The sequence below is a fragment of the Trachurus trachurus genome (assembly GCF_905171665.1).
Source record: "Trachurus trachurus genome assembly, chromosome: 14".
Lineage (NCBI taxonomy): Eukaryota > Metazoa > Chordata > Actinopteri > Carangiformes > Carangidae > Trachurus > Trachurus trachurus.
The window spans coordinates 4898629-4911307 of record NC_139903.1 but is presented as its reverse complement, the minus strand read 5'-3'; the positions used below and the strand labels follow the sequence as shown (position 1 = coordinate 4911307).

General features: G+C 38.9%; 1 protein-coding gene across 2 annotated transcripts; it reads right to left on the bottom strand.

The window, feature by feature from the left end:
• Positions 1-1709: 1709 nt before the first annotated feature.
• On the bottom strand, positions 1710-11041 carry sar1b (secretion associated, Ras related GTPase 1B). 2 transcript variants are annotated; one of them, XM_083987313.1, is made up of 7 exons: positions 10838-11041; positions 7244-7319; positions 5564-5683; positions 5190-5255; positions 4838-4941; positions 4128-4259; positions 1710-3597 (listed from the first exon to the last, which is right to left on the bottom strand). In XM_083987313.1, the coding sequence occupies exons 2-7, from the start codon at positions 7299-7301 to the stop codon at positions 3481-3483; spliced, it is 597 nt and encodes a 198-aa protein (XP_083843439.1). In that variant the 5' UTR covers positions 7302-7319; positions 10838-11041; the 3' UTR covers positions 1710-3480. The 2 variants fall into 2 exon arrangements, with proteins under 2 accessions (XP_083843439.1, XP_083843440.1); XM_083987314.1 differs by lacking the exon at positions 10838-11041 and adding an exon at positions 7528-8754.
• Between the last annotated feature and the right edge of the window lie 1638 nt (positions 11042-12679).

Below are 12679 nucleotides of genomic sequence, written 5' to 3'. Positions count from 1 at the left end.
CTGTAGCTGCTCTGGAAGAGTTCCAGCTGATGAGCTACAGAGACTTTAGTCAAAGAGGAGCAGTGCGTCGCTGTGTCGGACTGTTTGGATTTAATGAAGAAGCTGCACAGAGTCAGGTGAGCAGAAGCTCAGGACAAACACTTCGCTCCGGGACATAATGTAGCTACACCTCACATGTTCTTGTCTTTTACCTCAGGGAGATTAAAGTAGTGTCTGTTTCCACTTTCCCTCCGATCTCGGCAGCTTCCCTCTGCTAGTTTGTGTGTGTGAGGCTAAACTGCGTGCGTGTGTGGTTTGTGTACAAACTGAACACTGCCTCTGATTGGCTTAGCATGAAACCTTACTCTGCCTCAACCAATCATCATCACTTATGCGGTTGTCTCGTCCCTCCCTCCTCCCCCCTCCCCTCACCAAAGGAGAGGAGGAGAAAAAAACAACAGTTTAGCAGCTTCTGTGTCTGAGATGAGATGAGCCAAGTCGGAGGACAACGGCTTCACTGAGTAGTTTGTAACGCGCCTCATTTAATTGTCGGTAACGGTAACGGCGTTGTAACGGTGGAAATAGTAATTAGTTAGATTACTCGTTACTGAAAAAGATAACGCCGTTAGTAACGCCGTTTATTTTAACGCCGTTATTCCCATCACTGGAAGTCAGAGGAATGCACTGGTAGTTGTCCATATTTTATCTAGTTATTTATGAATTAGGCTACTGGTGTTTTCCCAAATCACAGTAGTTATTACACTAATTCCTACTTTATGAAAAAGCTGCAGAGCCTGAAGTTAATTTCACTCGAGGTGGAAGCACAAATATTCTGTGTGAACTTCCACCTAAATGACAACCAAAAAAAAAAAAAAAAATCATGACTGTCCATTGTTGTTATTGTTCCTGGTACAGCAGAGCTTGAAGACAAACAACGATACCAATTGACCAATAAACGGCACATGTGTTTATTGCATTACCGTATGTGAAGCAGTATGAATGACTGTAAGAAAACAATGTGTTTAATGGAAATTATGTGAGTGATATGTAGTGAAAACTAAAATCAAACCAATCGCTTTGTTGTTTAACCTAAGCTAAAAAGATCATGCACGGGAAAAAAAATTATTAGTATTGATTAAGTTAAAAATGTACCTAGTTCTAAAGAGAACATCTGATTCACTTTCATGAATATAAACTATACATCACTCCTAAAAATGTATGCTTTAATGTAATGTGCGCCACCTAGTGGCAAGGTTATAAAGTGCTTGTCGTTAACTCAAAATGCTGTTTTTTACATAACCTCCAGTTAACTGTGCCCATGCTGCTAATGAGGATACTTCAAACTGCACCTGATCATTAAATTCAGACATAATAACAATAACTAAATGCATTTAATGAAGTTACTATACAATTTATTTCACTTGAGTATTTTCATTTTATGGTACTTTTAATTTTTATTCCCTACATTGTGGAGAGAATATTGCTCTTATATTGCGTTACGTTTCAGATTACAATCAAAAATAACAAAACATATAATAAGCTTTTAAAATCCAATGCATCTTTGAAGATTACCTCCACCTTTCCTCCCAATAAACAGTTATCAGACTATTTTTGGTGCCTTTACTTCTGAAACCGAGTCCTTCATTCATCGCTGACCTCATCAAAGAAACGTGACCCAAAAAAAAGAAAAAAAAGAAAATCAGTCTGCATTGTGGATCAATGTTAAAGCCTGTTATTCATTGCAAACATTTATTACATTTTTATGATGCAAACAACAGCAAGTCCCACCCTTGTTGGAACAGCTCATCACGTAGTCATGAGGGAATGAAAGAGACACAAAGGGACAGGGACAGAAGTGTGTATTACGCGCAAATCCATTGTTTCCTTAAAAAAAAAAAAAAAGAGAGAGAGAGAAAGAGAAAACAAAAACAAAACATGACAATCAGCTCTCATTGTAAATTTTGGCATCTTCTTCCCTACTGTTGTACTCTCTGGAATAATGGTCATTAAAAATCAAAAAGAACAAGGCATGCATAATAGTTTCTGGTAATGCACATAGATCAAAGGATACCACTTATAAATACAAAATCCATGTACGATGTTTGTGTACATTTCATATATACATGGTCCCTTTCTTTAGAGGTGTCATAGGTCTATCTACCTGTTCCCACTATGGGATTGTGTGTGTCCTCTTGTTATCTACGCTTGGTCACTAGATTTCACCCTGTAAAAAGGTCTGCCGCTGCAAAATTACACCTGTAGGATGGACTATTAATATCGACGACGACTACTAGATGTTACAACCATCGTTTTTTTTATCGCTCCCTTCGTCTCTTACTGCATGTTATTATCAAGCCATTCACTCAAAAGCTTCATTTATTTAAATAGTTTTCTTTGCATCAACTGACCATTGTGCTATCTACACGATTCCATCAAACTTCGCTGGGGTTATAGCCAGTATTATTTCTATTAAAATCCTCCTCCCATTGCTTCACTACCACCCCATGCTTCTCTTTAAAAAAAAAAAAAGGGGGAGCCCACAGTTTTTACTTAGATCCATTCAATGCTACTGTGCCCACAAGATAGAAAGTCTGGAACAAAGTATTTTAACTTCCAAGTAACCTATATAAATGGATCACTAAGATAAATGCACTGGTCCATTTTATTTTTTTAATAAATGAGTGAAACAGCCACACGTCTATAGAGAGGGCTGTATACGTGGCCACACATTTCATTTATTGGAATTACGTAGAAAAACAAAACAAAACAAAAAAACAGGTCTAACGAAAACGCAGTGATTAAATACAATGTGGAATGAATGTCTTTACTGTTAAAAAAAAAAGAAAGAAAGAAAAAGTGAGTGTACTGCAATGTATACAACTATGTTGCTCTCTGTCATTGCTCAAAATGAGATACAGAGGGGAGAAGAGGCGCCAGGGATTTTGATACATGTACAGATTTACAATTATAACGCATCTATCATCACAATCAACAGATGGCAGGAAGGAAGAAAGGGAGAGAGAGAGAGAAAGAGAGAGAGAGAGGGCAGCAAACGACAGACACAATATAGAAAAGATTCATCCGTTTGAATTTGAACACCCTTTGCTGTGGAACCAATGCTAGGCTACTCTCTTAGAAAAGAAAGAGAGATAGAAACGAGAGAGAGAAAAAGAAAGATAGAGAGAGAGTGTGTGTGTGTGCGCGTACAGGTATGAATGCTGTAAGTGCGGAACCAAATGTTCGACCAATAAAAGTCTATTGGGATCAAGTTGTACTGGTTTCTCTGACGGTGGAGGCAGACTTGTTTAACCAAACATGGGGCTGAGTATGATGGTACTTGATGGTGGCAACGGCGGGCGTCTCGAGTGGTTGGGTTTTTTAGCGCGCCCCCCCCTCCCCTCCCCCTTGATGGTGGTGGTGGTGGTGGTGGTTGGTGGTATTGGTGGTACTGGTGGTGGTTGGTTGGTTGGTGGCGGTAATGTTACGGCAGCTCGGCTTCGTTTAGTCGATGTACTGGGAGAGCCAGCGGAAGCCCTCGCCGTAGCCCTGCCTCTTCAACACGCTGCACATGAACACCTCCAGTGGTCTCGTGTTCAGCTCCTTCATGGGAATGTTACCCTGGGAGAGAAGCAGGACATAAACTCGCACTAAATCCACTTTCTAAAATTAGATTACACATTCATGTCATTTGCAAAGGCATGCCTGGATACAAAAAAACAAAACAAAACAAAGCAGAAACAGATATCGGCGAGTCGCAGCTTGCAAAGTTGTAAATTAAAGCAATCAGGAGCGAGTTCTGGGTATAAATACATTCCTTGCTGTCAGCAAACTACAACTTGATATTTGTTATATTTTTAATACTTCACATGACTAGGCAGCAGCAGTAACTTCCACCAGGACTGCAGCGATTTGAGTCTGTTGACATGAGATCTTAATAACTTGTCAGTGCACTGGGGTGAGGACTCATCTTTCTATCGTTTACATTTAGCTCTTTGTGCAGGTTGTTCTTTTTTTGGGGGGGACGACTCTGTGGTAATGACTTGAAGTGGTATTTTTCTTTTCATTTCTATTATACACTTATCTGACTCATTTCAAGGATACCACAGTTTCTCTATAATAATATGGGCAGTGTGCTGTTGTCTACTCACCTTGCCTGTCGTCTGTCCGTACAATCCAAATAATTCCCTCAGCTTCTCCTCACTGATGGCTTCTGACCTGTCGATCTTGTTGCCCAGGATCAGGATAGGCACGTTTCCGATGGTCTCGTCTGTCATTAATGCCTAAGAGAGTAAACGATGTATTTACAGTTTGGTTCTCATTCCTACCCTTTAAGATGATGAAATAATAAATCTATGATGCTACGATGCAACAAGATACTAGACATCATGTGCTGTTTGAATGATATTTAATATCTCCCAGGAGTTATTTTGACAATTATTTACTGATACTTTCGCAATCAACAGCCCAGAATTATACCGGGGTCACCCCCAACGTGCTGAACAAGTGGGCTGAGTCATATATGTGTCTACACATAAGTCAGACAGGAAATGGAGCAAGGCTGTGATAAGTCCCCTCTTTTATCATCCACTATGTTTGTGCTGAAAGCTCAAAAACTTTCTAACTAAAGGCGATTTGAACAGTGCAAAGATAAAACCCTGGAAGCGTAAGGGGAATAAAACAAAGCCCACAACAACTAAACAAACAATAACTCAACTTTTCCGATGCCAATGACACCAAATAAATAATTTAACAAAGGTTTGCAATGCATTCATGTGTGTTGTTTTTGGAGGATATGCTATAACAATAATAATGCAGCCAGTAATCACTGCCCTGAGGTGCAACGACAGCAGGTACTTACATCAAGTTCTGCTTTTGATTCACCCAATCTCGGATGGTCCGCACAATCCACAAGGAAGACAATGCCATTAATAGCAGGGAGGTAGTTTTTCCACACTCTGCGGGCTGCACACGTTCACAAACAAACATATAGAAAAATAAAATGACTGTTACAATAGAATATTTTGTATAAAGCTCATTTTAACAAGTATCAGTTGAGAAAAGTTCCTTCATGCCTGTTCCCACATAGAGGTAAGTTTTGGCGTCTAAAGAAAAAACGGCTTGTACGGCTCCTATTCATTTTTTTGGTTCCCATCGGCTGCACACAACCAACAAAACCAAAATATATATATATGCAAACCACACACACACACCTTGTGCGTGGCCTCCAAGGTCGAAAGTGGTGAAGGTCATGCCAGCAATCGTCAACTCTTCCGAGGCTGTTGGAAAAAAAGACAAAAACACAATCATTAACAAATTTGGAAAAAGGCAGCACCTTAAAAATCTCTGACAAACACAATAGATTAGTGTGGAATTAGACATGTAAAGAATGAATGAATATATCAGCAAAACACCCATTCAACAGGATGGTTTGAAGATAATAATTTAAAAAGCGAAACCAAATGTGTGAATAATCCGAATGACACAATTCTTCTTCTTCCTTTTTAAATATGGACGGCTTTCAATGCATCACTGAGCGAGCATCTGTGGATGTGCATGTGAGAGATCGAGAGTAGCACCGACTCACTTGGATGTAAAGTTGGCACATGCTGTCCCAATCTGTCATCTTTGAGCATGTGCAGTAGCGTCGTTTTGCCAGCATTGTCCAGGCCAAGAAATACTAACTTGCCGGATTTCTTGTACAGTCCTGAAACAAAGCCAGAAGAGGGGTTTTAAAAAAAACCGTGAGCCTGGACACTAGACATCCTCATAATAATCATTCAGCGCTTTGTCTCTGGGAGTTTCACACATAAGAAAAAACCTCGCCCCATTCGAGTCTGAAGGTCTGAGCTTGAGAACTTGGGTTGAAGCATAAAAAACAAACTTGCCAAGCTCAGACTTGTACTAGATATTCAGGTCACACATAAGGATTGTCCTTGATGCACAATGAAAGCAGCTGCTTTAGTCAACCTAGTGATTTTTCTCATGCTCTAATCTCTATTTAACATGATGAATGTTAAGTTTAGCTAAATTAAACGCTACGGTTTCCACCAGAAGAGTTTTAAAGCAAGCGGCTGCACCAAGGGAGCATTTTGGTGGCACCAACTCTTATTGTCAGTTTTTATAGACGGGCGTTTCAACAATCTGAATTAACAACAAAAGGCTGAATATGAAGGTTCCGCCTTCCTCTGTCATGACTTTCCTGACCAGATCACAAGGGCTGATTTTTCTCCTCTGAGTCAGCATACGTAGAGATACCCGGCGTGGATTTGTGAAATTTCTGCCTGACTCAGCTCAAAAAGATGTCACTATTACTGACTACAGCAGCAGCACTGTGAAACCTGCCTGACAGGAAGAACGGGAACGGCTGCTTCACAGGAGCTGCTCTGACACAGAAACTAGAGCAGCGCACACTGGGGAGAAGAGCAGCTGGTACGTACGCATAACAAGAGTTTCCAGCAAATCTGAAATGGACACTTTGATCACAGATGAATTAAAAAAGCTGGGGGGAAAAAAAACAAAAAACAAACAAAAAACAATCAGAGATATTTCTTTTGTGTGCCTTTCATGACACATAGATGCTTTTAGTCGAGCCACTTTACAGGAACATAAGTTGTGTGTCTTGCCCCAATGGGAGTCAAAGCAAATAACCCAGCTTGTGTTAACGCTCTGACCAAGGAGCTATAAAAGGCCCATTCAAGCTGCACAGAAGCATTTCAAGAGTAGTGTCCACTGTCCTGCGATGATGATGGTGATTTGTTCCATCACATCAGAAACTGGTCAGTGTGAAAAGCACATAGTGATATCTTTGATTAACAAGTAAACTGGTGTGTTTTGTTATACGAGAGGACAGAAAAATGCTGAAAAACCTTTATTGCGTTAAAATTTGTAGTGTAGACCTGCTGTTAAGGAGTGGCGCCTGCTGTATTTGTGTTTCAAATTTGTGTCTGGAGGCTCGCAGGGACCTAACATTTAAAGAGAAACTCTCAATGGATCTCTAGGAACAAAGTGCGCTATTGTGTCCACTGTACACCTGAGGACCGAGGTGTAAAACAGACCTTCTTCTTACAGCCACTAAAGATATTCATCAGACTGTATTCACACTCAAATTACCAGCTGTGTACATTGTGCTACTTAACACTTTTTAAAATAGTGATATGGTTCACACCTTGTGAATTATATGTTGAAATTCTAGTAACCCTTTTTAAAGTCTTCATTGAATTTCTTTTTTCTTAGAAGCTAAGTGTTTCTGATGCGCGGTACTCACCTAAAAACTGTAGTACGCTATTGAAACCGTTATAAATCCAATCAAATAGGAATGACATATCCGGAGCTGTTGAATCCTGAAAAACAACAAATGGATAAAATGAGTTACATGCACATAAACACACACAGAAGAAAACAAAAAAAAGGAAATGGGACATGTGCTTTTAGTCGTAACATCCACATCGTGTCAACGTGTTACATTTGAAGATTACGACTTTTTGGAGAGAGCATCTTCGTGACTTCATAATGTTTCATTTATTAACTGTATATTATGATATTTGATACCTTTTTCAAGTAATTGCATCATGCAGTTTTTCCAGTAGTGGACTAAATTAGGGGTCACTATTGGGCCTATTGGGAAAAGTGCCTCAAAACACTGACAACTGAACTGAACACAAGTAAACTCAGGCTCAACAGGAGACAAACAGTAAGATCAATAAGAACCAATCACACTGCACTACAAACCTCGCAAGAGTGACAGTAGCACTCAGCTGTATGGACATGAAGACTGCCTCAACCTATCACATGGCTACTTTACAACGGGTGATAAGAGCAATGACTGCCTCTCTACAGCCAATGATAAGCTTGTTCCAGCACATGTCTTTGGACAGGAGGACAAAAGATTCACATCACTGATCACATACCATCTGACAGCTCCTCAACAGGACACATGAGTGGTTTTGTTCACCACAAGCCATCTGCAAGGGCCTTGGATATCAAACCTAATTGTCGTCATCGCCGTAGCCCTTTCATGATAATCTAGTAGCCAGAATGTCATTTCAGTCAAAACAAACTGGATATGAGCTTGGGCAAGCTGTAACTGTGTGAAATCAACAGCTCAGTGACTTGCTACATGCAACAGCTTGTTGTTTCTTCCTGGGAAAGCTGTTTTTTTTTTTATCACTCTAGATCAAGTGTACAAGTACAAGTGTATTTTTTCCCTCTGTTTTAAATGACATGCAGAAAAAAAACAACAAACTCCTTCAAGCTTCGGTTTTACATGAAAGTTTTTCCCTCTATAAAAGCCACAATGTTTGATTCACTGAGGAAGACAAACACACAGTTTTACCAAACTCATCAATCGTTTTCAGTGACAGATACATGCGGCATCAGGACAAGGTAAGCCGGTGCTGCTGACCTCTAGCCCCAGTTACGTAATGTGCAAACAACTCCAGGGCTAAAGTATAAGGTATCCAAAGTTCAAGACCACGCAAATACAGCTGGAGCTACAACACGTCAGTCGCTGCTATGCTCTAGTCCCATGTGCTGCTACAACACCATGGGCCGGCTTTACAGTCTGATGCTACTGTAACATGTGCAGCGAGATTCATTCATGGATGTGAAATAGTGTGACAGTTAACTGACAAGCAAAAGGTACACACGAGCCACTATATTTGAGTTTAAAGCTTTTAAATTAATTAAAAATTATTATCTTATCGATTAATCTAATGGATGTTTTCTCAATTAAATAATGAATTGCCTCTGAAAATGGACATTACAATATGCTGACCTCATTAAATGTCTTATTTTATCCAGCCAACAATGCAAAACCAAAAATATATCATAACATTTTATGAAACAAACTTTGAGAGGCACAAACCAGTAATGTAACTTACATAAGATTATTGAAAAATTATTCAACATTATTTCCCTGTGGCAAATAAATCAACTATACTCATTGAAGACTTCAAAGAAAATGATAATGATAACAAGATGTGACATGAATTCATGTTTGGTGAGTTAGAATTGCTGGAGGTGTATAGAAACAATTTGGTTGCAAAAGCCTTTTAGAGCTAAACTCACCTTCATTGAGACATCTGTTCCTAATAAAATCTAAGAAAAGATTTGATGAGCACAGTCTCAAGGTAAGTGTGCTCACTCTAAAAAAACAACAACAAATAAACAAAAAAACACTAGGCTAAACGTGATGACAGTTCATCCTTGTTACTGTTTAGCTTCTAAACTATCTGAAGAACAACTGTCAAGGTTTCCTGACATTCATATGATGAAGAAGATTTGAAAAACTATGTGTAAAAAAACATAACACCGGATTTAAAATGTCTTTTAGTTCACAGTTTCTCTCTTAGGGAGACATTATCTCCATTATCCCCCCCATCATCATCTCGGACAGGCACTCAAGCAGGCGTTCACTTCACTGAGATCCCATGAGAAAAGCGCCAGTCCATAACATTACCAAAAGACTGAACGCAGCAGTGTTGTGGTACTCGAGACCCGTCTTGACACCACAGTTTCTAGGTCCTGGTTTTGTCTTGGTCGAGCTGGACTCTAGATTTTTTTCTCAGGACAGCTGCAGTGACATCTTTTTTTTTCCATAACCACAAATGTTTCTCTCTGTCACTCGCTCACTTTGGTTTATGTGATGTGTAACCATCTGAAAACCTTGGTGTCACCGGTGTCAACAGTGGGACTGTTCAATCCAAACTTTGTTTACATTAAATATGGTTTCAATTAAATTAAATGTGGATTTCATATTAAATAATCTTCTCTTTTTAGCTGAGGAGGAGTAATTTGAATATCAAGCCACATGATTATTAAGAGTTACTTGTAATGAAAACAGTAATGGCCTCGACCCCCTCAAAGTCTTGGTCTCGACTCGGTCTTGGGTTAGGAGGTCTTGAGGACAACACTACTCAAAATGTTAAGATGCTGGATCAATCTTTTAACTTTACATGTGAATATAAAGAAGTTGTGACTTCTCTCCTGTCAGATAAACTCTGCATCATTTCAATGGATAAGTGTGAGGTTAGTAATAGAAGTCAATCTTGAAGTTTTTCTATCCTAAACCAAAGAATCAACACGTGAACATAAATGTTTGCCTAACAACTGTTTAGAGATGTGTGACTCTTGTAATAACAACGTTGACCTAAGACATCATGGAATTATAGCGACTGTTAATTGTCATAAAAACAACAATAACACGTTATCCGTCAGTCTTACAAGTATTATATTCACAGACGACCTTTTTTTTTTATGCCAAAAGACTGTGTGAACGCAGGGGCTGTCAAACCTGTTATCACAACCACTGTCAACGTAGCAGATAGGACAGCTAACCTCTCATGTATATTTTTTTTCCACGGACAGGCTGTACGTTGGCAAGACAAACAAACAAAAAACAAAGCAGCCAACTAATCTAGTAGTGAAAATGAAAGTCAGGCGTGTACATTAATAAAGCCCAGTATATTACAGCCTGGGTGAGGCCGGCTAACAGGCTAACTAGCACAGGAAGCTACAAGCTACGTGTCATATTCTGTGAGAGGCGACGTTGCATCGACAGCTAGCTACTTAGCATTTACCTAGAAAGACACTTCCCCGACGGACAACCAACAAACAACATAAAAAATGTGTGATACTGCGAGTATTCATAACAAATGTGGATGTTAAATCAAAAACCCTGGGGTTGAATTCAACCACAGGCTTTGACAATCAGCGAGTGAGTTAGGGCAACTTGGTGCTAGCGATGCTAACGTGCTAGCATCGTTAGCAGCCGGGGTAAAAAAAATTTTTAGCCGAGATGCCGACCGCTCACATTCAGACTCTTTTCTGATCAATGTATTGAAAAAATAACAATGCTTACCCGTTATTTAGGTGTAGATTGACTTAACTTGTGTTTTCGTTCTTATACTCATGTAAATGATTGGTCTCCCGGTCAGAAAAGAAAGCGAGAGAGCCTACGAGATACCAGGTCTTCCTCTCCTTTTTCGTGTTTTGTTACTGAGCCACGACACTGCAATGGCTGTCCAACCAACAACTCCCCAAAACTCTGCCCCGGCCGCTTCCTGTTTGTGTTTCACAATAATCTCTCCGGGTGGGGAACTTACATCGAACTACCCTGGATCAATTTATTTATTTATTTTTATATATTGCATAAATAGTTATGTACCAATATCCATGGCATACATTCCTTTGAAAACACAGTAAAGGATAATCATACTTTTAAAAATTGCTTTATTAACTATTATTATGTACAGAAGAATACTGTTTTGGATGGTGGTTCCATCACTTAAATTATTTAACATAAACAACATAGAGAACACACACCACCACTTCTAATAACTTCACTGTAGCATGACCATTGTGTCTTGTGTATTAGTTATATAAATGATATACACAAAGAGTAGGCCAAAATAAATAAATAAATAATGAATAAAAAAATATATGCATATTATTTAAATACAAATTTGGCCAAAGTAGAGTTTGTTTTTAATACCTTTTGTTTTTCCAATCCATCCATAGTGGTGCTATAGGCCTACTGGTATAGTTTGTGCAAAAAGTGTGTGAGACTTGGTTTGGAGTCAGTCAATTTATTATTATGAATGTGAAATATGCTTAAAAATAAAATAAGTTGTACAAAAAAATTAAGTCCTTTTCCTTCCTAATATCCAGGCTAATCATACATAAAATTTACCCAGGATGAGAATATTATTGATTATTGAAGTCATCTTCCAAATTATCTGTGACAAGTCCATACATTGCATCTTCATGAGAGAAGAAATTCAGGTGGATCGATGTATGAATCCAGTCATGAATATCAGTAAATATCAGTCCACAAAGCATCAGAGAACTTTAAAAAAAAATATATATCCTCAAAAAAAACACAGTTTCAAGAGCAAATCTCAGTCATAAGTAATTCACTGGATGGATAAAAGTGAACCTCTTTGGCTTTTGGGTTACCGACCAGGGTCCAGGGGTCTTAATTTATAATTTCACAGGTTCTTTTTTTGTCTGCCCATGTAATATTTCATGAAACCATATTTGACTACGGTTTATAGAGGAAAAAAACACCCCCCAAAATAATTTTACAGGGGACCCTTACCCTTGTGATTGTTTGAACTCTAATTGGACATTGGTATTTTATATTCTAGGGATCCCATCACATCCAACTGAGGGAGCAAATACTTTAAAAAACAGTGTATTAGAAATGGGTAAATACATTTTCTCTCTCCTCTTGTTCCAGGTATGTTTGGAAAACCTAGAGCACAAGTGGAAATATTTCATGAAACCATATTTGACTAGTTTATAGAGGAAAAAAACACTTGCCCATAGCTTATTGCGTTGCATTCTCTTAAAAATCAAAGAAAAGGCACAAATATATATACATAAACCCTTGTGCTTGTTTGAACTCTAGTTGGATATTGGTATTTTATATTCTAGGGATTCCATCCCATCCCATTTGAAATGGGTAAATACATTTTCTCTCTCCTCTTGTTCCAGGTACGTTTGGAAAGCCTAGAGCACGAGAGGAAATGCCACGTGTACACACTGCGCATGCCCGAGGATTTTTTTTTTTTTTTTTTTTTTTACGATGATCCTGCTGCTGGGTGATCCCAACTTCCGGTGAAAGAGGAGAAGTGTCTCACACGATTACTCTGTGACAAGGCCTGTCGTTACTCACCCGTAGCTAGTTGAACGGGAGTTT

Bases quoted from the DNA above. Each gene is read 5' to 3' on its own strand.
- sar1b (XM_083987313.1), bottom strand. From the start codon at position 7,301: ATGTCATTCCTATTTGATTGGATTTATAACGGTTTCAATAGCGTACTA. The intron at 5,684-7,243 runs GTGAGTACCGCG...GCTTTGTTTCAG, and splicing joins TAGCGTACTACAGTTTTTAG to GACTGTACAAGAAATCCGGC. The intron at 5,256-5,563 runs GTGAGTCGGTGC...TTTTTCCAACAG, and splicing joins TGTGCCAACTTTACATCCAA to CCTCGGAAGAGTTGACGATT.